This window comes from Heterodontus francisci, chromosome 31 (assembly GCF_036365525.1).
Source record: "Heterodontus francisci isolate sHetFra1 chromosome 31, sHetFra1.hap1, whole genome shotgun sequence".
NCBI classification, from domain to species: domain Eukaryota; kingdom Metazoa; phylum Chordata; class Chondrichthyes; order Heterodontiformes; family Heterodontidae; genus Heterodontus; species Heterodontus francisci.
The window spans coordinates 58,600,428-58,627,745 of NC_090401.1; the positions used below are offsets into that span (position 1 = coordinate 58,600,428).

The 27,318-nt window shown below is 44.2% G+C and overlaps 1 protein-coding gene across 3 annotated transcripts in view; it reads right to left on the reverse strand.

Annotated features, from left to right (window-relative positions):
* LOC137347303 (polycomb protein SCMH1-like) overlaps positions 1–27,318 on the reverse strand; it is a 200,103-nt gene that overhangs the window by 170,690 nt on the left and 2,095 nt on the right. For all 3 annotated transcript variants that reach the window (XM_068011705.1, XM_068011703.1, XM_068011704.1), the window contains exons 2-3: positions 26,833–27,048; positions 5,750–5,826 (exon numbers count right to left, since the gene is read on the reverse strand). In XM_068011705.1, the coding sequence (XP_067867806.1) occupies positions 5,750–5,777 (28 nt within the window). In that variant the 5' untranslated portion in view covers positions 5,778–5,826; positions 26,833–27,048. The remainder of the gene's footprint in view (positions 1–5,749; positions 5,827–26,832; positions 27,049–27,318) is intronic.

Here is a 27,318-nt window from a genome sequence, read left to right on the forward strand (position 1 = left end):
AGTGCTTCACGCTCAATGAATCATTGAAACAGTCAATGTTTTGTAGGCAAATCATGGCAAGATCTCACAAATATCAATTAAATGATTTAACCCCTATTCCCACTAAACTGCTGACCACCCAACATTGTCACGCAGCATCCAAGCAGCACCCACACCAGCTGACATTAAAAAGTTCCCTCTTCTCAGCAGTAATCCGCTTCCTTTCAAAATGACCACGACTGCCCTCAAAAATCCCACCCTCGATCCCTCTGTCGCTCCACCACCAACCTCCCTTTTCTCTCGAAAGTGCTTGAACGTATTGTCGCCTCTCAAACCTGTGCCCATTGCTTCAGGTTTGAATCTCTCCAATCAGGTTTCCACCCACCCTCCAGCAGCAAAGTGGCCCTAACCAAAATAACAAACATCATCTTCTGTGACTGTGACTGTGGGTTATCCCTCATTTTCCTCTCTATAACCTTTGACATGGTTGACCACACCATCCTGCTGTGCCTCCAACCCTTGCTTCATCACTGCCACAATCCCAGACTGATTCCTGGTCCCACTTTCTTCCTCGTCCCTCCTTCTTCCTCATGCTGTGCCTTGCTCACATCATTGGAAAACATGAGATCACATTCCATATGTACAGCATAAGCCCCAGTTCTACCTCTCCAACCGAGATGTAATTTTGTCTAGCTAAAGACTGGGAAGACCAAAGTCTTTGGTCACAAAGAATCACAGAACTGTTGCAGCATAGGAGGCCATTCGGCCCACCCTGTCTACACCAGCTCTCCGAATGAGCAATTGCCTAGTGCCATTATCCTGCCTTCTCCCCATAGCCCTGTACATTCTCCCTTTTCAGATAACAATCCAATTCCCTCTTGAATGCCTTGATTGAACCTGCCTCCACCGCACTCTCAGGCAATGCATTCCAGATGCTAACCACTCGCTGCGTAGAAAAGATTTTCCTCATGTCGCTGTTGCTTCTTTTGTCAATTACCTTAAATCTGTGCCCTCTGGTTTTCGATCCTTCCACCAATGGGAACAGTTTTTCCTCCATCTACCCTGTCCAGAGTCCTCATGATTTTGAATACCTCTATCAAATTTCCTCTCAACCTTCTCTTCTCCAAGGAAAACAATCCCAACTTCTCCAATCTACCTATGTAACTGAAGTTGCACATCCCTGGAACCATTCTCCTGAATCTTTTCTGCCTCTAATACCTTCACTTCTTTACTAAAGTGTCGCACCCAGAAGTGGGCACCATACTCCAGTTGCCGCCGAACCAGTGGTCTATACAAGTTTAACACAACTTCCTCACTTTTGTACTCTATGCCCCTATTAACAAAGCCTATGATGCTGTACACTTTATTCTCAATTCTCTCAACCTGTCCTACCATCTTCAATAATTTTGGCACATATACACCCAAGTCCTTCTGTTCCTACATGCCCTTTAGAATTGTACCCGTAATTAAAGGCCTGCTCAGGTCACGAAAAAAAAATCTGACCCGAACCCGACAGAACCACAACAGATCTGAGCCCGAACCTGCCCGAGTCCCTCCACTTTTTCCCGCGCCCGACCTGACCCCCGGAATGTTCCCTTTACCTACCTTGCAACTCCCAATCTGCAGGAATATATACATAAATGATTTGGAGGAAAGTATAGGTGGTCTGATTAGCAAGTTTGCAGATGACACTAAGATTGGTGGAGTAGCAGATAGTGAAGGGGACCGTCAGACAATACAGCAGAATATAAATAGATTGGAGAGTTGGGCAGAGAAATGGCAGATGGAGTTCAATCAGGGCAAATGCGAGGTGATGCATTTTGGAAGATCCAATTCAAGAGTGAACTATACAGTAAATGGAAAAGTCCTGGGGAAAATTGATGTACAGAGAGATTTGGGTGTTCAGGTCCATTGTTCCCTGAAGGTGGCAACGCAGGTCAATAGAGTGGTCAAGAAGGCATGCGGCATGCTTTCCTTCATCGGACGGGGTATTGAGTACAAGGGTTGGCAGGTCATGTTACAGTTGTATAAGACTTTGGTTCAGCCACATTTGGAATACTGCGTGCAGTTCTGGTCGCCACATTACCAAAAGGATGTGGATGCTTTGGAGAGGGTGCAGAGGAGGTTCACCAGGATGTTGCCTGGTATGGAGGGCGCTAGCTATGAAGAGAGGTTGAGTAGATTAGGATTATTTTCATTAGAAAGACGAAGGTTGAGGGGGGACCTGATTGAGGTGTACAAAATCATGAGAGGTATAGACAGGGTGGATAGCAAGAAGCTTTTTCCCCAGAGTGGGGGATTCAATTACTAGGGGTCACGAGTTCAAAGTGAGAGGGGAAAAGTTTAGGGGGGATATGCGTGGAAAGTTCTTTACGCAGAGGGTGGTGGGTGCCTGGAACGTGTTGCCAGCGGAGGTGGTAGACGCGGGCACGATAGCGTCTTTTAAGATGTATCTAGACATATACATGAATGGGCAGGAAGCAAAGAGATACAGACCCTTAGAAAATAGGCGACATGTTTAGATAGAGGATATGGATCGGCGCAGGCTTGGAGGGCCGAACGGCCTGTTCCTGTGCTGTAATTTTCTTTGTTCTTTGAAGCTGCAGCATGAGTGTGATGACGTCATAGAGACATCACTCGCTCACCGCAAAGACTCAGAGTTTCCCTCCTTGACGTCCTGGACTCCCAGCTCAGGTATGTTTTTTTTTACCTTTAACACTTACCAGCAGAACAAAATGCAATTCTTGCTGCGTGTGTCCGACCCAGACCTGGCCCGACCCGGACCAGGCCCAACCCGGATCCGAGCCCAAAAGCCAGACCCGAAAGAGCTACCCGACCCGAACCTGAAACATGTCGTCGGGTCCCATTGGGTAGCAGGCCTTTTCCCTTAACATCATCTCTCCATGTTCTTCCTACCAAAATGAATCACTTCACACTTTCTACATTAAATTTCATCTGTGACTTTAACACCCGTTCCACCAACTTGTCTATGTCCTTGTGAAGATCTACACTATCCCCCTCACAGTTCACAATGCTTCCAAGTTTTGTATCATCTGCAAATTTGGAAATATTGTCCTGTACACCAAGGTCTAGGTCATTAACATATGACAGGAAGAGCAAGGGTCCCAACACTGACCCGAGGAACTCCACTACCAACCATCCTCCAGCCAAAAAACATCCATTAACCACTACTCTGTTTCCTGTCACTCAACCAATTTCATATCTATGTTGCTACTGTCCCTTTTATTCTTTGAGCTATAACTTTGCTCATAAGTCTGTTGTGTGGCACTTTATCAAATCCTTTTGAAAGTCCATGTGCACCACATCAACATCATCTCCTGATCAACCTTCTCGGTTACCTCATCAAAAAAAACTCCAGCAAGTTAGTTGCCCTTAACAAATCCATGTTGGTTTTCCTTAATTAACCCACATTTGCCCAAGTGACTATTAATTTTGTCTCTAATTATCATTTCTAGAAGCTTCCCACCACCGAGTTTAAACTGACTGGCCTGTAGTTGCCAGGCTTATCTTTACACCACTTTTTGAACAAGGGTGTAAAATTTGCAATTCTCCAGGCTTCTGCCACCACCCGAGTCTAAAGAAGACTGGAAATTATGGCCAGTGCCTCCGCAATTTCCACTCTCAATTCCCTCAGTATCCTTGGATGCATCTCATCTGGTCCTAGTGCCTTATCAACTCTAAGTACAGATAGCCTATCCAATACTGCCTCCTTATCAATTTCAAACCCTTCAAATGTCCGAATTACCTCCTCTTTTAACCATGACCTGCACAGCATCTTCTTCTTTGGTCCTCGGAACAAATTCCATATGTTTGCCAATTACTCCATTCTCCGATCTGGCCACCGTTTCAGACTGAGCCAGAGTGCTCACAATCTCAAGGTCCTGTTCAACCCCAAACAAAGCTTGTCTCCATATCCTCCCTGGCACAAGAACTGCCTACTTCTTCCTCCATCAACATCGCCCCCCACTATCCCCACCTCAGCCCATCTGCTCTGAAACTTTCATCCATGTCTTCATTACGTCCAGACTCAACCATTCCAATGCTCTCCTCGTCAGCCTCCAATCCTTCACCTTCAATTCATCCAAAACTCTGCTGCCTGCATCCAATCCCACGCCAAATCCTTCTCACCATATTAACCATGGTCCCTGCTGACTTAAATTGGAGAACTGAGAACTAATGTAATTCTCAGCCAAGTGCTTAAACCCCTTCACAACTTCCCCTTCCCCCATTTCTGTAACCTCCTCCAGCCCTACAACCACACTCCTAAACTGTTCATTCCTGTCTCTGGGTTCTTGTGCCTCCCCTCTCTTCACCCCATCAGAGGTGGTTGTGTCTTCAACTGCCTATGTTCCATGCTCTGGAATGCCCACCGAAAAGAAAAAACTCTGCCTCTTCACCTGAGTGTTTTTTTAGACCCTCCTTAAAACCCACCGCTTTGATCAAACATTTGGTCACAATGTCAAAAACTCCCTTGTTTGATTTGGCTTCCTTTTTTTTTTATTTAAACTTCTGTGCAGTGCTTTGGGATGTTTTTCTTCTGTTGTTAGTGACGTGATATGAATGGAAATTGTCATTGAATGACCAATTAATCTGCTTTGACAGTTACGTAAGCAATGAATGTTGGCAAGGGCACATGAAGAACTCCTTGCTTTTCTTTGAAAAAGTGCCATGAGTTAGTTTATGTCCAATTGAGCAGGCAGGTCTTGATTTGATACCTCATCCAAAAGGCAGCAATTCCAAAAATGCAGTTCAAGTGCCAACTCAGATTATGTGCTTGGGAACAAGATTGGACTCCACAAACTGTAGACTCTGGAAGCGAGAATGCCATCATTGATCCAAGCTCACACCGAGAAACACCAATTTCAGTGCAATGGTTTTGAAAATGTAACCTTAATGTGCCTGCTATTCAATGTGAATGCCCTCAAAATGATTCCCCAATTAGCTCATTGTACCCTCCAAACTGTACTGAACTGCTCTTAAAAAGCCAAGCAGACACCATGTAGAGAACAAAGTTAGAAATCACCCATCTTAGTATTAATGAGATCATATTTTTGTGGAAAACAGAATTTGAAGAAGTTTAAAAGCGGAACAGCAAATAAAACATTTTCTTGATTAGTGGTCCATAATCAGCAAATATGGAAAACTACTGCCCATCATATACACATATGCAATGGTTAAATTTGTTCCCTGCATAGAAGGTTTAAATACTTCGTTTCTATGTTCCTTGATCTTTCCCCCATATTTTAAACTTACTTTTTCTGCTTTCCAACTTCCTTCAGACCAATACTATGTTACTTTGATGACAATTTAAAACACACAAAATCTTTACAGATACATCACACTTCCCTTCTCCACCAAAGGATCAGTCTTGGTCAGTGTATCCACCTGTCTGGCTTCTAATAAGCCAGTTTCCTGCCATCCTGTGGCATGTTTGAATTCTGATTTGTATGTAATATTTGCAAACCTCAACAAGGATAAGATCCAGAGAGGCAGAAGGCCTCTTCTTGACTTGGACCAGACTCCAATTCTCAACTCATTGCACTTTACCAGCAGCTTCATTTTTGTTTTCCCCAAGTTGGACCAAGCACTTTCCTGATGGGATTCCAGGACTTCGACCTGACGTTTCAAATCTCTCATTCTGCAACTGTCCCTTTTTTCTGCAAAAACTAAATCTGTAGCCTTGCCACTTATTGGCAACAATTAAGTTGGTAGAGGGAATTTTTTATTTTAGCAGATTGCCAACACTCACCTTTTTGTTGAGGTCCTGGTTTTCTCATTGTAGAGAAATACACCCTTGATGTACTCAAATCAGCTGGGATCTGGATCCTGGAAAGAGAAAAAAAAAGCACACAGGATTTAAAAGATTATAATTTCTAATTAATTGGGCTTCAAATCACTACCACTTACATGACCAAATACAAGAAATAAACTGTAGGACATGTAAAAATATAAAGACCTGCCCTTGGGCTAAGGTAAGAAAAAAGGAAACTGAAGCTACTTGATGACATGGACATTACTGGTGCTCAATTGAACCAAAAAGATTGACATGGGAAATTAGTGCAAAAAGGTATCTCAACCCAACACAGATCTTGTACATCATCAAGTCCATGGGGTGAAACTGACATACGTGGGGACAGAAAGCAAAACAGGCAGAACTTTCAAGATAAAAGCAAAATACTGCGGATGCTGGAAATCTGAAATAAAAAACAAGAAATGCTGGAAATACTCAGCAGGTCTGGCAGCATCTGTGGAGAGAGAAGCAGAGTTAACGTTTCAGGTCAGTGACCTTCATCAGAACTGGCAAATATTAGAAATGTGAAAGGTTATAAGCAAGTAAAGCGGGGGTGGGGCAAGAGATAACAAAGGAGAAGGTGTAGATAGGGCAAGGTCACAAAATAGGTGACCAGAAGGTCACGGAGCAAAGGCAAACAATATGTTAACGGTGTGTTGAAAGACAAAGCATTAGTACAGATAGGGTGTTAACGGACTGAAAGTTGAACAGCCGCAAGCACAAACATAAAAAAAAAGTGGGTAAGCAAACTGAACAAACTAAGATGAAATAAAATAAAACAAACACAAAAAAACCCAAAAAAATAAGAAAAATATAACTAAAAATAAAAGTAAAATGGGGGGCCCAGTCATGCTCTGAAATTATTGAAATCAATGTTCAGTCCGGCAGGCTGTAGTGTGCCTAATCAGTAAATGAGGTGCTGTCCCTCGAGCTTGCGTTGATGTTCACTGGAACACTGCAGCAATCCCAGGACAGAAATGTGAGCATGAGAGCAGGGGGGAGTGTTGAAATGGCAAGAACTTTCAAGATATTGTGGAACAGATAAGGTAGATAGAGAGAAATGATTTCTGCTGGTTGGGGAGTCCAGGACCAGTGGGATGGTCAAATAAATTCAAGCCAGACCTTTCTGAAGTGAAACTTCTTCACATAATGAGAAGACAAAGTCTGGAACTCTCCTCCACAAACAGCAATCGTTGCTAGACCAAACGTTTATTTAAAAACGGAGATTAATAGATTGTTAGCTAACGGTATTAAGGGATATGGGCTAAAAGTCAGTATATGGAGTTAGGCCGCAGATCAACCGTGGTCTCACTGAATGGCGGAACAGGCTCAAGGGGCTGAATGGCCTCCTCCTATACCTCTCTTCCTCGGCAGAAGAATGGCACTAAAGCCAGGACTTAAAGGCGAGTGTTGGCAATTTGCTAAAATGATAAATTCCCTGTACCAGCTGAATTGTTGCTATCAAATTCATTGGAACCAAATATCTCTTGCCTATTTTATATAAGACAGGCAATCAATGCGATAACGTCTGTTTTCCATTCCCGTCCACGTCTAATTTCAACTCTCCCACCCCACTTCCACACCCCCCCCCCCCATCCATTCGCCATTCATCCAACCATTTGAACCATGGTTTTTCATTAAGAATTCACAAGAATTATTTTTAAACTAAAACTTAATTTGACAACAAATTTTAAAAAGTTATGCAGCATAATAACCTAAACTAAAAATTCAATTGTCGGGAGGAAAACAAATCTCGGAATTTCATGCAAGATTTCCCTGTGTAATAAACTGTCAGATAGGCTGAGTATTAGGATTCTCACTCAGAGTCAGAAGACTGGGAGTTCAAGCCCCACTCCAGTACATGAGCACATAATCTGGACTGTGACTTCAGTGAAGGACTACTTTGTCAAAGTTACCACATTTAAGATGTTAAGGTGATGGATCTAAAACATTCCAAAGTGCTACTCGATCAAGACCACGGGTGTTCTATTGATATCCTGACCAAATTTAAACTTGAATTGATCATCTTGTCAAACATTTCCATGGCAGCCTGTCACATGGACATTGCCTACCATGTATGTCTACACGACAACAGTGACTGCATTTCAGAAAAAGGTAATTAATCAACTACAAAATCCTTTGGGATTCCCCGAGGACATGAAAAGGTGCTAGATGAATGCAAGTTCCTTCTTAAATAAAAAAGGTAGACAGAGTTTTGGATTAATCTGGCATGTCCACCTACAAGCAATGGAGAAAATTGTCAGCAAGCAATGTCTTTTGGGCCTCCTTATCTCGAGAGACAATGGATACGCGCCTGGAGGTGGTCAGTGGTTTGTGAAGCAGCGCCTGGAGTGGCTATAAAGGCCAATTCTGGAGTGACAGGCTCTTCCACAGGTGCTGCAGAGAAATTTGTTTGTTGGGGCTGTTGCACAGTTGGCTCTCCCCTTGCGCCTCTGTCTTTTTTCCTGCCAACTACTAAGTCTCTTCGACTCGCCACAATTTAGCCCTGTCTTTATGGCTGCCCGCCAGCTCTGGCGAATGCTGGCAACTGACTCCCACGACTTGTGATCAATGTCACACGATTTCATGTCGCGTTTGCAGACCTCTTTATAACGGAGACATGGACGGCCGGTGGGTCTGATACCAGTGGCGAGCTCGCTGTACAATGTGTCTTTGGGGATCCTGCCATCTTCCATGCGGCTCACATGGCCAAGCCATCTCAAGCGCCGCTGACTCAGTAGTGTGTATAAGCTGGGGGTGTTGGCCGCATCAAGGACTTCTGTGTTGGAGATATAGTCCTGCCACCTGATGCCAAGTATTCTCCGAAGGCAGCGAAGATGGAATGAATTGAGACGTCGCTCTTGGCTGGCATACGTTGTCACTTTGTACACTTTAGGTATTGGATGCTGCACTACCCTTAGGACATGATTTCATCATAAATTCTGAAAGGTCTCAGTGAAAGGGTGACTCAGTATAATTCATTTTATTAGAAACTCCCAAGTGTAGTTTTGTCATTTCAAAGTCATGTCAAATGCCACCTGTCATTACCTTTAACACTACTGAACACACATCGATTACAGCAGACAGGAGCAGGCATGCTTCTAGCTTCAAGATTGTTGTTTTCACGCTTAAGAAAGGAAGTTGACACTTTCAAAACACCACCCAGTAATAGACGGAAAAAAATAATTTCACAGCACCTTTCAAAAGCAGGACCAACATCCCAGTGGATAAATGGATCACATGTTGTGGCACTGAACCATACACACTTGGCAGAACACAGCTTCAAACCCTGGTCTGTACTGTTACTTATCTCAGCCAAGGCAGCATTCCGGACATTTCAACCAGCCGCAGTATTCCAAAAAGGACAGAGGGATAAATTGTTCACTCCCAATCACCAGTCACTAACTATTCTGGAAGACTCGAGCTCAAATGTGATTTGAATAATCTCGCGACATTCACTGTCCAAACTCACACCAAGTATGGTCCCTAAGAACACAAGAAATAGAAGCTGGAGTCGGCCTTTTGGCCTTCAAGACTGCTCCGCCATTCAACAAGTTCACGGCTGATCTTCTACCTCAATTCCACCTTCCCACATTATCCACATATCCCTTCGTACTCAAAAAGCTATCGTCCTCTCGATGAGGGACTTTCTTTTGGGCCTCCTTATCTCGAGAGACAATGGATATGCGCCTGGAGGTGGTCAGTGGTTTGTGAAGCAGCGCCTGGAGTGGCTATAAAGGCCAATTCTGGAGTGACAGGCTCTTCCACAGGTGCTGCAGAGAAATTTGTTTGTTGGGGCTGTTGCACAGTTGGCTCTCCCCTTGCGCCTCTGTCTTTTTTCCTGCCAACTACTAAGTCTCTTCGACTCGCCACAATTTAGCCCTGTCTTTATGGCTGCCCGCCAGCTCTGGCGAATGCTGGCAACTGACTCCCACGACTTGTGATCAATGTCACACGATTTCATGTCGCGTTTGCAGACGTCTTTATAACGGAGACATGGACGGCCGATGGGTCTGATACCAGTGGCGAGCTCGCTGTACAATGTGTCTTTGGGGATCCTGCCATCTTCCATGCGGCTCACATGGCCAAGCCATCTCAAGCGCCGCTGACTCAGTAGTGTGTATAAGCTGGGGGTGTTGGCCGCTTCAAGGACTTCTGTGTTGGAGATATAGTCCTGCCACCTGATGCCAAGTATTCTCCGAAGGCAGCGAAGATGGAATGAATTGAGACGTCGCTCTTGGCTGGCATACGTTGTCCAGGCCTCGCTGCCGTAGAGCAAGGTACTGAGGACACAGGCCTGATACACTCGGACTTTTGTGTTCCGTGTCAGTGCGCCATTTTCCCACACTCTCTTGGCCAGTCTGGACATAGCAGTGGAAGCCTTACCCATGCGCTTGTTGATTTCTGCATCTAGAGACAGGTTACTGGTGATAGTTGAGCCTAGGTAGGTGAACTCTTGAACCACTTCCAGAGTGTGGTCGCCAATATTGATGGATGGAGCATTTCTGACATCCTGCCCCATGATGTTCGTTTTCTTGAGGCTGATGGTTAGGCCAAATTCATTGCAGGCAGACACAAACCTGTCGATGAGACTCTGCAGGCATTCTTCAGTGTGAGATGTTAAAGCAGCATTGTCAGCAAAGAGGAGTTCTCTGATGAGGACTTTCCGTACTTTGGACTTCGCTCTTAGACGGGCAAGGTTGAACAACCTGCCCCCTGATCTTGTGTGGAGGAAAATTTCTTCTTCAGAGGATTTGAACGCATGTGAAAGCAGCAGGGAGAAGAAAATCCCAAAAAGTGTGGGTGCGAGAACACAGCCCTGTTTCACACCACTCAGGATAGGAAAGGGCTCTGATGAGGAGCCACCATGTTGAATTGTGCCTTTCATATTGTCATGGAATGAGGTGATGATACTTAGTAGCTTTGGTGGACATCCGATCTTTTCTAGTAGTCTGAAGAGACCACGTCTGCTGACGAGGTCAAAGGCTTTGGTGAGATCAATGAAAGCAATGTAGAGGGGCATCTGTTGTTCACGGCATTTCTCCTGTATCTGACGAAGGGAGAACAGCATGTCAATAGTCGATCTCTCTGCACGAAAGCCACACTGTGCCTCAGGGTAGACGCGCTCGGCCAGCTTCTGGAGCCTGTTCAGAGCGACTCGAGCAAAGACTTTCCCCACTATGCTGAGCAGGGAGATTCCACGGTAGTTGTTGCAGTCACCGCGGTCACCTTTGTTTTTATAGAGGGTGATGATGTTGGCATCGCGCATGTCCTGGGGTACTGCTCCCTCGTCCCAGCACAGGCATAGCAGTTCATGTAGCGCTGAGAGTATAGCAGGCTTGGCACTCTTGATTATTTCAGGGGTAATGCTGTCCTTCCCAGGGGCTTTTCCGCTGGCTAGGGAATCAATGGCATCACTGAGTTCCGATTTGGTTGGCTGTATGTCCAGCTCATCCATGACTGGTAGAGGCTGGGCTGCATTGAGGGCAGTCTCAGTGACAGCATTCTCCCTGGAGTACAGTTCTAGGTAGTGCTCAACCCAGCGGTCCATCTGTTTGCGTTGGTCAGTGATTATGTCCCCCGATTTAGATTTGAGGGGGGTGATCTTCTTGATGGTTGGCCCAAGAGCTCTCTTCATGCCATCATACATTCCTCTGATGTTTCCGGTGTCTGAGGCCAGCTGAATATGACTGCATAGGTGTTGCCAGTAGTCGTTTGCGCAACGCCTAGCTGTTCTTTGTGCAGTACTTCTGGCTGCTTTAAGTGCTGCGGATGTTAAATCGCTGGGGGCTTTCTTGTAGTTCAAAAGTGCAATGCGCTTAGCGGCTATGACAGGTTCCAGCTCTTCATTATGAGATTGAAACCAGTCTGCATTTCTCTTCGCACTTTTGCCGTAGGTGGTCAAAGCTGACTCATAGATGGCGTCTCTGATGTGGGCCCACTTGGTCTCAGCATCCCCTGTGGGAGTGTTTTGAAGGGCTGTTACAAGTGAATTTAGAAATTTTTGTAACAGCTGTGGGTGAGAAATTCTGCTCGTGTTGATGCGCGGGTGGCCCTTCTGCTTGGAATGATGCAACTTCTTTGGTCTGAGTCTAACCTTGCTGCACACCAGGGAGTGGTCGGTGTCGCAGTCCGCACTGTGGAAGCTGCGTGTGATTTGAACACTGTTTAAGGCGGCTCGCCTTGTGACAATGAGGTCTAGCTGGTGCCACCGACGTGATCTTGGGTGCCTCCATGAAACCTGGTGACAGGGTTTAGTGTGAAAGAACGAGTTGGTGATGCAGAGGTTATGATAGGTACACAACTCAAGCAGTCTCTGCCCGTTCTCATTCATCCTTCCAACGCCATAGCGCCCAAGGCAGGAGGGCCATGAGTCATGGTCGGCCCCAACCCTGGCATTAAAGTCCCCCAGCAGGAATAGGTGTTCGGTGTTGGGGATGCTGCTAATGATGTTATGGAGTTGTTCATAGAACTGGTCTTTAGCTTCAGGTGCGGAACAGAGTGTTGGAGCATAGATGCTGAGTAGGTGTACTGGACCAGAGGTGGTGAGCAGTCGGATGGACAGTATGCGTTCCGAGCCATTTGAGGGAGGCTCTATCATGCTGAGCAAGGAGTTTCTGATGGCGAAGCCCACTCCATGCTGTCTTGGTTCTTCAGGATCTCTGCCCTGCCAGAAGAAGGTGTAGTCTTGCTCTGCTAGAGAGCCACTCGCGGGGAGGCGAGTCTCCTGAAGTGCTGCAATGTCCACATTGAGTCTACTGAGCTCGTTGTTAATGATGGCGGTCTTCCGAGAATCGTTGATTTGTGTAAGGTCTTCCAACAGGCCAGGACACATAGTTCTGACGTTCCAGCTTGCAAAGCGAAGGGCTGGTACCTTCTTTCCTTTTTTCATGTTGTTTGGTGCGGTGTATCAGTCCACCTTTCGGGCAATGACCCTGAGCTCCAAGCACCCATTGAAGCAGGCAGACTGTGGCGGGACAGAACCTTATTGACCGGGGGCTGCCCGGTTTGAGGCGGGCGGTAGCTGTCCAGTGAGGTGCAATGACCTCTCCCACCGACAAAGGCAACCCGTGGCGCCCAGTTTCTACGCCAATTTATCTGGACTTATAACCCGTAACTGCTGCCTTCCGTGTTGTTTCAGTCGCTGTGAGGCAACTATGGAGTGACCTCTCCATGGCGCATGCCTGGGCAAATTTATGGAGGTTGAGAGTTGCCCAGTCGTCAAAACCCCCCTCTCGGCCTTTCTGGTGGGGTCCAAAGGAGTGCAGGACACGACGTTTGGCACCAGTATGGTTGCAGGAACTGCCGGAAACATGCCAAAGGTGACACATGACCGCCTACGGGGTTCCGCTCCGGATTTTCTGTTAGGGTTTACTCCCTTAGCCTTGGTCTCTCCCGAGACGCCCACAAGGCAGTGGGGTTGTTGGGGCCCCTACACAGGTGTAGGATGGTGCCGGTGGGAGGAGGGGATGCAAGGGGGAGGGGTAGAGGGAGGGGGTGGGGGGGGGTGCAGGGGAAGGGGGTGCGGGGTGAAGATGGTGCGAGGGGGGGGCGGGCTGGGACGGGGTTGTGAGGGGGTGAGCTGAGAGGGTGGAGCAGGGAAGGGGACGGGGGTGGGGGGGGTGGAAGGGGGGTAAAGGGGGGGGAGGGGGGGTGGAATCTGGTGCAGGTAATAAGCCATTTCCTCAGTGCCCACCATCGACGTCCGGAAAGCTCATCCACGTCCTTCGGGAGGTGAAGCATCATTTGGCAGACTTAGAGGTGATTACATTTGCTAAGGGTTTTTTTTTTTTGCAGTGGTTTAAATAAAGGCATGCAGCATTGCCGACAGTGCGCTGCAGATGCTCTCCGAGCCATCTCCCGCGGGCGCTTTGAAGTTGCGGCCGGGGGGGCCGTTCGTGGATGTTTTGGGTGTTCGGGGCACCTTTTCACAGGACTTCTCTTGGGTCCCGCAGCTCCTTCTTCACCTCAATGGACTTACCGCATTACAAGATTGCCATAATCCATGAATTCATATCTCAGAAGTCTCGAATGCCGTCAGCTTTTCAGAGATCACTATCTTTACACCAATCAGTGCAAGAAATGAGAGAACTGTCCCTGCCCCCACCCCCTCACCTCACCCCCACCTGCCCATGGCACTCTCCCACTATAAATGTAACTATTTACCAGAGGTGGATTGGGAAATCTATAAACGAGTGCAATAGGAGTGAAAACATTGAATTGCTACAGGCAACACTTGGTCAAGGAGCTCACATGACCAGGGATACCACTTGACCTGACAGCTAGTGAACAACCAGGAAATTGTGCAGGAGTTCAGCGACGGAGAACAACTTAGCAACAGTGACCACCGGTTGGCAGAAGTTAAGGTTACATAACTGATGGAAAAAAAAAAGAGAACTGACTTTCAAAAAGACAGAATCCAAGTTGAATGAGCAGTGGGCTAAAGAAAATGAGCTGGAGACCACTTCAAAGGGAGGAAAGCTTGAAGAATACCATTCACACAGAGGCATACCATTAATGGAGAAAAAAGGTCAAAGTGGGACTTGTGAGTACAGCAAGGGCCAACAAAAAGATTGCTCCTAATGTATAAAGCCAAGGGTTGTACAGTGAAGCAAGACAGACAGTGAAGGGACAACATACAAGATGTCTAGAAACTGGTCAGAAAAAGCAGGAAGTATTAAAAGTGTCAAGCAATTCTAGAAACATATTTGTAGGAGGCAGTGAAAAAGGAAATGGTGGGTTAATTGAAAGAACCTAAAAGGTGGCAATGATATCAAAGTTACCAATAGATTGTGAATATGCTGAACAAATTTTTTTCAGTGTTCACAGAGGAGATGCTGGGCTGTGTCCCCAGCACAGATGTTGAATTTGCTGAAAAGGGAAAGCAGAAGTACCAACGTAAATAGAAATTTCAGACAATAGTTACTGATAGGCTAGGAGTGTTCAAGGTTAGCAAATGCACCAGGTTTGGATGCACTTCATACAAGGGTACTCGAGGAAGTATTCAGATCTAAACTATCTATGCAGCTTTCTTGGGGAGGGCAAGGTGACAGGTTCAAACTAATAAAAGGTAATATTAGGACTAGCGGCACAGTGGTTAGCACCGCAGCATCACAGCTCCAGCAACCCGGGTTCGGTTCTGGGTACTGCCTGTGTGGAGTTTGCAAGTTCTCCCTGTGACCGCGTGGGTTCCCGCCGGGTGCTCCGGTTTCCTCCCACAGCCAAAGACTTGCAGCGTTGATAGGTAAATTGGCTATTGTAAATTGCCCCTAGTGTAGGTAGGTGGTAGGAGAATTGAGGGAAGGTGGGGATGTGGTAGGGGATATGGAATAAATGGGTGGTTGTTGGTTGGCACAGACTCTATGGGCCGAAGGGCCTGTTTCAGTGCTGTATCTCTCTCGATGACCAGCAAAGAGTCTAGAACCAGTGATTGTAGTCTCAGTATAAGGGGTCAGCCATTTAGGACTGAGGTGAGGAGGCATTTGTTCAAAGGGCTGTGAATCTTTGGAATTCTCCATCACAGAGAGCTGTGGATGCTCAGTTGCTGAGTATATTCAAGACTGAGATCTATAGAATTTTGAGCTCCAAAGGAATCAAGGGTCATGGGGATTGGATGGGAAGGTGGAGTTGAGGTAGAAGATTAGCCATGAACTTATTAAATGGCTGAGAAGGCTCGAGGGGCCGAATGGACCACTCCTGCTCCTATTTCTTATGTACTTATGACTGATTACCAGAAGGATGATTTTCATGCAGAGTTTGATCAACATTGCGAATGCAAAGTAGTGGAGGTGAAATCCTGGAATTGTTTACAAAACAATTAAATGCAGCAATGGGGGAAAAAAGACTAGAGTTGCTCCGAACTAATTAATTAACATATGCCAACAGACTTACTCATCCGTAATTATTTTGTAAATCGGTTAGTTTTTTTCTAGTCCTTTTTTTTCCCCCCCCTGTATAACAAAAAAGGAATATATTTCAGGGTTGTATAACTGTGAGAATTAAGGTAGAAGTTCCTTTCATGCTTCAAAACAAGAGTAGCACAGAATAGCAAACACACACACACACACACACACACACACAAATAGCATTCTAGCAGCAAGGAAATGCTTGCCATGCAACATACCCACATGCTTCTGGGATTAGTTGCAAGACAACAGTCCCTGGCCTAAAAGTTGGAAATCTACTGCTGCCTGAATTTGCATTTCCCTCTCCCACTTTTGCCAAGTAACAATACCAACAGATGGGAGACTGGCACACAAAGGGCAAAAGTCTCCATTTCAGTGCCATTCTGTTGGAGCGACAATAGAAAAGTGCCTTTACTTTTCAGTAAAGTGTGTGATGGATACATGCGTCCTTACACATTTAAGTTGTTCCTCCATTTTGTTCCGTAAAAAGTGAAGTAGTAGTGGTTAAAGGCCTATTTCTGATAGCCAAAGTGGAGGGAGCAATTTGAGATAATGCAATAAAAATCACACATTAAACTGGATTAGATGAAGTGCAATTTTTAATGTATTTCTGCCAATACACCAGGGACAACACTGTATTCAATTCAATGAGCATGACAACATTGTCTATACACAAGCATGGATTGAAATGCCTAGCTCAAAATCCCCCACTGCTTTTTTAAAAAAAAAATAACAGGCTATGGGTTAACATCTCTAAAATAGTATGGGGAGAATTTCAGAGGAACACAAGAAGTGCTAGTACAGAAAAACACAATTTCCAGATAATTAGTTTTTTGATAGTGGGATTAATATTGATCACATATAGCCCACATATTCGCACTCCCATCAGCTTTGCCAATCACCCTAGGTTCCTGACAATCAGAATGAAAAACCAATGATCAAACAACAGAGTACAAACTACATGTTACCAAATACCTGTAGGAAAATAATTAGAGAATAATGGATAGTTAGGCTTTACTTCAAGAACAATTCAGAGTACATGACAAACCAGGAGAACAAACTCATCTGAGCCCTAAATTCAAACTGTAGTCTTAACACTTCCATGTTTCCACTTCTTTTTAAAAAAGCTATAGAATTTGTGACAGACTGTCTTTCTCGTTCCTCACTCAATTTGAATGTTCCTTTTATAAAAACAAAGGGCCAGCGAAGTAACTGGTGCTTTCAGTAACTACACTAGATGTTGATTTCTGAAGGCACCTACATGGATTCAAAGAATAATAATTGCAATATCACATTTTCACTACCTACAACTCATCAGAAAGTAATCGATAATCACACATCTGTAGGTCTTTCCAGTGGATGTATACCAGGTTTCTGGAGTGCCTCCAATGAATTGAGGTGAGGAAGCATGCTAGGAATTGTTGCTCCAGCTCTCTATCTGCGCCAGGATATTCTGCAGTTAGTACTGGGGGGGAGGGGCATAGAATACATCTACTCAAATAAGGGTAGGGGTATTCAAACGGAATGCAAATAACAGGAATATTCCATCTAATGTATTTACTGTCATTTGAACCTGAGTAATACTGGATGCGAAAAACAGTTGGTCACTCTCGGCATTGTATGGCTTCTGCAGGGTGGTGGTGGGGGCAGGGGGAAGGGAGCTGTGTTCTCTAGATTGCAAATAATTGGCTTCCGTTTTCTTTATGCCTTCTGCCCGAAGCAGAAGTTTGCATGTAGACAAGTGTGATGGACAAAAATGTGCACTAATCATTGCTAGTACATACTAGACCATGCCCTTTGGTATTGCACTTAAGAAAAGCATTTAGTTAGCACCTTTCACAGCCACTGGATGTCTCAAAGTGTTTTACAGTCAATGAAGTAATTTAAGTGTAGTCACTGTTGTAATGTAGGAAACATGCGCCTATTTGCACACAGCAAGCTCCCATAAACAGCAATGTGATAATGACCAGATAATCTGTTTTTTTTGAGGTCAACTAAGGGATAAATATTGGCCAGAACAGCAGGGATAAATCTTCATTGAGACAGTGCCATGGGATCTTTTACGCCCATCTGAGGGCCGATGGGGCCACGGTTTAACATCTCTCCTTCAGTACTGCACTGGAGTGTCAGTCGAGATTTTTGTGCTCAAGTCCCTGGAGTGGGACTTGAACCCACAACCTTCTGACCCAGAGAAAAGAGAGCTATCGACTGAGTCACAGCCGCACAAGAATCAAAATCAAGAGTGGCCTTCGGGTGAAAAGGAGCACAGAGTAGCAGATAATCCAATATAAATGAATCCATATTTTCAACTCATTCTGTTCTTATTTTATATTTCCATCTGAAATTGCCATGTCCACACTTACAATTGAAATTGTATTTATAAACTTGTCATAATACAGTTACATTCTCCTGTCAGCAACATCACCATTTTATATATAATGGGAATTTATAAAAAGATCATAATGCGCAGACCCAAGGACCCAGAAACGGTTGGAAAAATAATAGCGAGTTCACAGCGTCCATCGTTATGAAAACATTTTTTTTAAAAAAAGCAATTTGTGACGAGGAAGAGGCACAGGTTATCAACCACAAACTGCTGAACAATTTGTGCCGTTCCACTGTTAACCTCACAAAAAAGATCTCGCTTGTAACCTCCCCATGTGTTTTAGGAAATTGTGGATACAAATTAATCTTGCCACAGAAAAGTAAGGGCTGGTACTTTATGTCGTAAGGACCCCCATTAATAATGTGATTTATGATCCTGAAATGAAACAAAACCTTGGAGAACCAGAGAGGGAACAATTAAAACTACGGAGTCTCACTCCTGCAGGAAGCAAGTAATTCCTAGTCTTTTTTTAAATTTTTCTTTTCCTTTGTCTTACCCTGCTTTCTCCCCATAACCCTGCACATTATTTTTCATATAACTGTCTAATTCCCTTTTGAATGATTCAATTGAACCTGTCTCCACCACGTTCTCAGGCAGCGCATTCCAGACCTTAACCACTCGCTGTGCGAAAAAGTTTTTCCTCATGTCACTTTTACTTCTCTTACCCATTACTTTAAATCAGTGCCCTCTCTTTCTCGATCCTTTCATGAGTAGGAACAGTTTGTCTCTATTCTGTCCAGCCCCCTCATGATTTTGAATACCTCTATCAAATCACCTCTCAGCCTTCTCTTCTCCAAGGAAAACAGCCCTAACTTCTCCAATCTAATCTTCATAACTGAAATTCCTCATCCCTGAAACCATTCTCAAATCTTTTCTGTACTCTTTCCAATGCCCTCACATCTTTCCTAAAGTGCGGTGCCCAGAACTGGACGTTACACTCCAGTGGAGGTCGAACTAGTGTCTTATACAAGTTCAACATAACCTCCTTGCTCTTGTACTCCATGCCCCCATTAATAAAGCCCAGGATACTGTATGCTTTACTAACCGCTCTCTCAACCTGCCCTGCTACTTTCAATGGCTTATGCACATTTACACCCAGGTCCCTCTGCTCCTTCACCCCTTTTAGAATTGCACCCTTTATTTTATATTGTTTCCCCATGTTCTTCCTACCAAAATGAATCACTTCACATTTCTCTGCATTGAACATCATCTGCCATCTGTCTGCCCATTCCACCAACTTGTCTATGTCCTTTTGAAGTTCTACATTATCCGCCTCAGTTCACAATGCTTCCAAGTTTCGTATCATGTGCAAACTTTGAAATTGCGCCCTGAGCACCAAGGTCTAGGTCATTAAAATAGATCAGGAAAAGCAAGGGTCCCAACACTGACCCCTGGGGAACTCCACTACAAACCTTCCTCCAGCCTGAAAAACATCCATTAACCACTACTCTTTGTTTCCTGTCACTCAGCCAGTTTTGTATCCATGCTGCTACAGTCCCTTTTATTCCATGTGGTATAGGTGTGCTCACAAGACTGTTGTGTGGCATTGTATCAAATGCCTTTTGAAAGTCCAGGTACACCACATCAACAGCATTGCCCTCATCAACCTTCTGTTACCTCCTAAAAAAAACTCCATCAAGTTAGTTAAACATGATTTTCCCTTAAGAAATCCATGCTGGCTTTACTTAACTAACTCGCATTTGTCCACGTGACTACTGATTTTTTCCCAAATTATTTTTTCTAGAAGTTTGCCCACTACTGAAGTTAAACTGACTGGCCTGTAGTTGCTGGGCTTATCTTTACACCCTTTTGCGAAATTGTAGTTGAAAGAAAAACAATGAGGAAAAATCCAATTAACTATACCCGCGACATGTCATTTCTGAACCAAGTTTTTTAATATTAGAATTTAATAACTTATGTGCATAAGGGAATGGGTCTTAGTGTATCATTTGCAGTTTACATTAGCATTCTTAATGCAGAGAATATTAATCTAGTTAGAAAGTAGAGTCTAACCAAATACAACAGCCACTTCCACCTAACCCAATAGCCACAGCATTTTACTGGCTCATATTTTATTGATGAAGATGAAGCACCATGTACAGGTCATCAAATATGGTTTCGGGTCTGGTATTATAATCTGCAGTAATTCCTATTTTAACTCCATCATCTTCACTCCCATCACACTTCGATTCCACAGCTCCACAATACAACCATTATATAGGCCTAGAGATTTTGCAGTCAGTAGCGATTTCTGTGCTGGAAATTTTCCCGTTCCTGATGACATTTTAAATCTGGCACTGCAACAGCAGTGACATCAGCAAGCAGGTAGGCAACCAATCAAACTGAAGCAAACTAGGAAGTTAGAAACAATTAAAATCTTTCACTTTTAATCTAAATTTTCAGATAGCAAAATAAATTACAAAGGTAGAGACTGGGTCAAAATCCCAGAGCTTCCTCCCCAACAGCACTGTGGGTGTACCTACCCTGGATTTATGAATGGGAAATCATGTTTGACAAACTTGGAGTTTTTTGAGGATGTTACTAACAGAATTGATAAGAGGAGTCAGTGGATTTGGTATACTTGGATTTTCAGAAAGCTTTTGATAAAATCCCCCACAGAAGGTTGCTTAGCAAAATTAAAGCACATGGGGTAGGAGGTTATATACTGGCATGGATTAAGGATTGGTTAACAGGCAGAAAGCAGAGAGTAGGAATAAACGGGTCATTCTCGCATTGGCAGGCTGTGACTACTGGGGTACCGCAGGGATCAGTACTTGGGACCCCAGCTGTTCACAATATACGTCAATGATTTGGATGTGGGGACCAATTGTAGTATTCCAAGTTCATGGATGACACAAAACTAGGTGGGAATGTGTGTTGTGAGGAAGATGCAAAGCGGCTTCAAGGGGATTTGGACAGACTTAGTGAGTGGGCAAGAACATGGCAGATGGAATATAATGTGGAAAAATGTGAGGTTATCCACTTTGGTAGGAGGAACAGATGTGCAGAGTATTTCTTAAATGGTAAGAGATTAGCAAGTGTAGATGTACAAAGGGACCTGGGTGTCCTCATCAATAAGTCACTGAAAGCTAACATGCAGGTGCAGCAAGCAATTAGGAAGGCTAATGGTATGTTAGCCTTTAGCACAAGAGGATGAAAGTACAGGAGTAGTGAAGTCTTGCTTCAGTTGTATAGAACCTTGGTTAGACCACACCTGGAGTACTGTGTGCAGCTTTGGTCCCCTTACCTTCGGAAGGATATTATTGCCATAGAGGGAATGCAACGAAGGTTCACCAGACTTGTTCCCGGGATGGAGGGACTGTCCTATGGAGAGAGATTGGGGAAACTGGGCCTGTATTCTCTAGAATTTTGATGAATGAGAGGTGATCGCACTGAAACCTACAAAATACGGTTTACCCCATATCCTTAGACTATGACCCCTGGTTCTAGACTCCCCCACCATCGGGAACATCCTTCCTGCATCTACCCTGTCAAGTCCTGTTAGAATTTTCTAGGTTTCTATGAGAACCCCCTCATTCTTCTGAACTCCAGCGAATATAATCATAACCGACTCAATCTCTCCTCATACGTCTTTCCCGCCAACCCAGGAATCAGTCTGGTAAACCTTCGCTGCACTCCCTCTATAGCAAGAACATCCTTCTTCAGATAAGGATACCAAAACTGCACACAATATTCCAGGTGTGGCCTCACCCAGGCCCTGTATAATTGCAGCAAGACATCCCTGCTCCTGTACTCGAATCCTCTCGCTATGAAGGCCAACATACCATTTGCCTTTTTTACCGCCTGTTGCACCTGCAAGCTTACCTTCAGCGACTTGTGTACGAGAACACCTAGGTCTCGCTGCATATTCCCCTCTCAGTTTATAGCCGTTCAGATAATAATCTGCCTTCCTGTTTTTGTTACCAAAGTGGATAACCTCACATTTATCCACATTATACTGCATCTGCCATGCATTAGCCCACGAAGCAGTTCAAGGAGATGGCTCACTATCACCTTCTCAAGGGCAATAAATGCTGGCCTTGCCAGTGATGCTCACATGCCACGAATAAAGAAAAAAATGTTTTTTAAAATGTGGATTTTAAAAAAAATCATTGTGGAGAAATTTGACATTCCACAAACATAAAATCATCTTTTCTGGGCCGGTGAGCTTATTAGCAGTAATTATCAAATTAGTACACTGTTAAAGTTCAGTTTCACCTCATTGAACAAAGTTTAACTTTTTGCAAGGGCTTTTACAGCAACATTAACAGCATTTAAGAGGAAGTTTTCATCAATTCATGATTACAATGGAGATAGCAGTCTGTGAGAACCGCTACAGCACATCCTTTGGAAAAGCACAGCCTCAATGACAGCAACTTCTGCATTTCCGCGCATCTCCGAACTCCTGGAGTTGCTGTCAGTTTCAGCAGAACACAAGACAGTTTCACCGTCATGAGAACAGCAGAATTCAGGCCATAATGTTAGCAAAAGAAAGTTTATGTTCAAAAATAGCAGAGTTGAAGGCCCAGGGCCTCATGATATCCATCAATTTTTTATGGCACTGAAACCTTTCACAGAAATCTTTTACAGGCTTCTAACTATTCCTTATAATAAACATCTATAGAATGATCAATGCATAACTATTCAATCAGCCTTTCTCCAAAAAGGTTACATTGTACTGAAGTACACTTTTAGCTACATATTCCTGCTACGTGTGTAAACAAGTTGGTCGAATGCCAGTCGATAGTATATGCTAAGTCTTCATTCACTCTTTATGACTGTAAAATAACAAATAATTTGTATTGATATGAAGCAAAAGGTGGAAGACCATAGCCAGGTAGTAATCTCTTGTTGCATTCACTTCACACAAGCTGTAAAAATAACCAAAGCCAGTATAACACAAGGGTTAAAAACCTCCCAGTGGACCAATTGGGAATTTTTCAAACTTAAATTTTTAATCTTTTTCTTCCATCAATGTGGGAAGTGAGTGCATTAAATGAGTTTGTGTGAAGCTCACGAAATACTCACAAGCATGAAGACAGAACTCTGAATTCACTAGTCACAGAAGTTGACTACGTAACAGGAGTTTGCCAGCACACCATCTTTCTGAGCAGATACTAGTCTCATGACTACAGTGTCGAGCCGGTGGTATTGCAATGCCATCACTTCCCCTGACTAAAGTTACACACCCTCACTTTGTGTGTCCATCAACCTGAACCACCTTATATTTAATACAGCATCTTTAACACAGAAGTAAACTGGGATATTTTCTACCGTGAAACAAATTTGCAGCAATGGTACAAGAGATAACCAGAAGCATGGTTGAACAGATAGATTTTAAGACGAGTTTGTTTAAAAAAAGAAAAAGTGAGGGGAGAGGTAGCAAGGCCGGGGGGAAAATCAGACAGAAAACGCGACATACACAGCATACAAGAGATGCGGAGGGGGAAAAAAAACTCAACAGCTGAAGTTTCTGCCAATGAGGTGAAGAGCATAAGAACATAAGAGATAGGAACAAGAGTAGACCATATTGCCACTCAAGCCTGCCTCGCTATTCAATACAATCATGGATGATCTTCTGCCTCAACTCCACTTTCCCACCTGTTCCCCATATCCCTCGACTCCGAGACCAAAAATCTGTCTATATCAGCCTTAAATATATTCAACAATGGAGCATCCACAACCCTCTAGGGTAAAGAATTCAAAGATTCGCAACCCTTTGAGTGAAGAAGTTTCTCCTCATCTCAGTCCTAAATGATCATCCCCTTATCCTGAGACTGTGCCCCCTTGTTCTAGATTCCCCAGCCAGGGGAAACAATCTCTTAAGTGTCTACCCTGTCAAGCCCCTGCAAAATCTTGTATGCTTCAGTGAGATCATCTCTCATTCTTCTAAACACCAGAGGATACAGACCCACTTTACTCAGCCTCTCATCATAGTACAACCCTCTCATTCCAGGAGCCAATCTGGTGAACCTTCACTGTACCGCCTGCAATGCAAGTATATCCTTCCATAAAAATGGAGACCACAAATGCACACAGTACTCCAGGTGTAGTCTCACCAAAGCCCTGTACAATTGTAGCAAAACCTCTTTATTCCTGTACTCCAATCCCCTTGCAATAAAGGCCAACATGCCATTTGCCTTCCTATTTGCTTGCTGTACTTGCAGGTTAACTTTCTGCATTCCTTGTACGAGTACACCCACATCCCCTGAATGTCAACATTTACAAGTTTCACACCTTTTAAAAATATTCTGCTTTTCTATTCTTACTACCAAAGTGAATAACTTCACACTTCCCCACATAACACTGCATCTGCCACCATTTTCCCACTCACTTAACCTGTCCATATCTCTTTGCAGCCTGTGTCCTCAGCTTACATTCCCACCTAGCTTTGTATCATGAGCAAACTTAGATACATTACTCTCTTGTCTCTTCGTCTAAGTCATCAATATAGATGGTAAATAACTGAGGTCCCAGTACTGATCCTTGCGACAGTCCTCTAGTTACAGCCTCCCAACTTGAAAATGCTCCATGTATCCCTACTCTCTGCTTCCTGTCTATTAACCAGTCCTCGACCCATGCTAATATATTACCCCCAACTCCATGAGCCATTATCTTGCATATTAACGTTTTGTGCGGCATCTTATCGAATGCCTTTTGGAAATCTACTGGGTCCCCTTCATCAACCCTACTAGTTACATCCTCAAAAAATTCAAATTTGTCAAACATAAAATGGGGAAAGGAGTCATAGAGTTATACAGCACAGAAACAGGCCCTTTGGCCCATCGTGTCTGTGCCGGCCATCCCATTTTCCAACACTTGGCCTGTCGCCTTGTATGCTATGGCATTTCAAGTGCTCATCCAAATACTTCTTAAATGTGAGGGTTTCTGCCTCCACCACCCATTCAGGCAGTGTGTTCCAGGTTCCAACCACCCTCTGGGTAAAATTTATTTCCTCAAATACCCTCTAAACCTCCTGCCCCTTACCTTAAATCTATGCCCCCTGGTTATTGATCCCTCCACTAAGGGAAAAGGTTTCTTCCTATCTATTCTAATCAATGCCCTTCATAATTTTGTATACCTCAATCAGGTCCCCCCTCAGCCTTCTCTGCTCTAAGGAAAACAATCCTAGCCTATCCAGTCTCTCTTCATAGCTGAAATGCTCCAGCCCAGGCAACATCCTGGTGAATCTCCCCTGCACCCGCTCCAGTGCAATCACATCCTTCTTATAGTGTGGTGCCCAGAACTGTACACAGTACTCCAGCTGTGGCCTAACTAGTGCTTTATACAGCTCCATCATAACCTCCCTGCTCTTATATTCTATGCCTTAGCTAATAAAGGCAAGTATCCCATATGCATTCCTAACCACCATATCTGCCTGTGCTGCTGCCTTCAGTGATCTATGGACAAATACACCAAAGTCCCTCTGACCCTCTCTACTTCCTAGGGTCCTACCATCCATTGTATATTCCCTTGCCTTGTTAGACCTCCCAAAATGCATCACCTCACACTTCTCACGACTAAATTCCATTTGCCACTGCTCCGCCCATCTTACCACCCTATCTATATCGTCCTGTAATCTAAGGCTTTCCTCCTTACTATTTACAACACCACCAATTTTCTTGTTGGACAGAAGGTTTAGAACTGAGCTATCAAAAGGCACAGGATTGGAGGCAGTTACAGAGGTAGGTTAGGTAAATGCTGTAGAGGGATTTGTAGATGGGGACAAGGATTCCATTCTGGGTAGTTGGTGGTGGTGGTGGTGGAGGGGGGGGGGTTGCCAGTAGACAATGAGCCAATAGGGGTCATGAGACTTGAGATGATTGGCAAGTGGACGGAGTACGGGACAGCATGTAAGTAGCAGAGCTTTGTAGCAGCTGCAGTTTGTGGAGCCACGAGTTCAGGAGGCTGACAAGGAATGCTTTTGTGACATTTAGAAGTAATTGAACATGAGGGTTTCAATAACAAGTGCAAGTGAGGTGGGGCAAAGGAGAGAGATGCTGCAGAGTTGGTCTTGGTGATGGATTGGTGATGGGGCTTTGAAGCTCAACTCTGGGTCAAAGAGGACACCAAGACTGTGTATCTTCTAGTTCAACAGAAGGGAGCAGGTGGGGAGAGGGCTGGAGTTGGTGGCAAGGCTCCAGGTTACGGTAGGAGAACAACAATTACATCCGATCACTCCTCTTACATCACAGTGTCCACTTCCAACTTTACTGCTATTTTATTCTGAATGTAACTAAACTTAAAACAGGAGAAACTAGACATCACCAAAACAAACACTTGAGGAAATTTTCTTTTTTCATTATCTGTAGTGAAATGAAAAAAAAAACATTTATAATTTTGCTACAAAATAGCTCACAGAGGAAGCTGTCCCTACAATACTTATTACTTGGAGTGAGGAGAGTTGTCAAACCAGCATTTTATTCCCTACCCAAGTTCTTATAAACAGCAAAGAGAGGAGGCTACATGACAGGGGCCGTTAAAACTTGTGGGACATTAGTTGCAAACTCAATAGGTGTTGAATATCAGGTTTCAGGTGAAGCAGCAACAAGAGAAAAATCAGTCTAAAGAGAGTAATCCAAAGAATATTCAGATGTTCAGTCACGGAGAATTTCCTGAAATGGACTTGCCATTTAGGATATAGGAGATTAAGCTGCACTGTGTGCAATTGGTTTCATTTGCAGCCTGAAAGTTTCTGGTCTGAATGTTTAACAGAATAGATTTACAAAGCCCATCAACTTATACTGTACCTTCAAAAGGTCTGTGCTTTTGTGAAGGGCAAATTGCTCGTGATTTAATATTGGTCTGCATACATTTAGGCTTCAGTCCTCATTACAGCACTGAAAGCTGCAATGTCCCTTTTCCAGACATTTATCAATTCCAGGTAATCGTCAAGTTTAAATCCAATTAGTGATCTCAACGCCCAGCATGCCGTAGGTTCAGGAGCTCTCAGGAGGCAAATGTATCTGCAATTAAATGAAAACATGGCTTTAAAAGAGAAAAATTCAGGTAATCAGATGTAAACTAAGGAACAGACCTTCCACTCTATACATTTGGACTTTACAATGGAATCTGAATGCCAGTTATTTTTCCACCTTCCCCACCCCAAATTCCTCTCATAACACACACTATTCCCTATTTCAGAGGGTGCACAAACCTATTCCTGCCACAACACGCTAGAGATTCTTCACCCTCCAATATTTTCACTCTCCCCAAGAGACCTACCCAACCCGTTT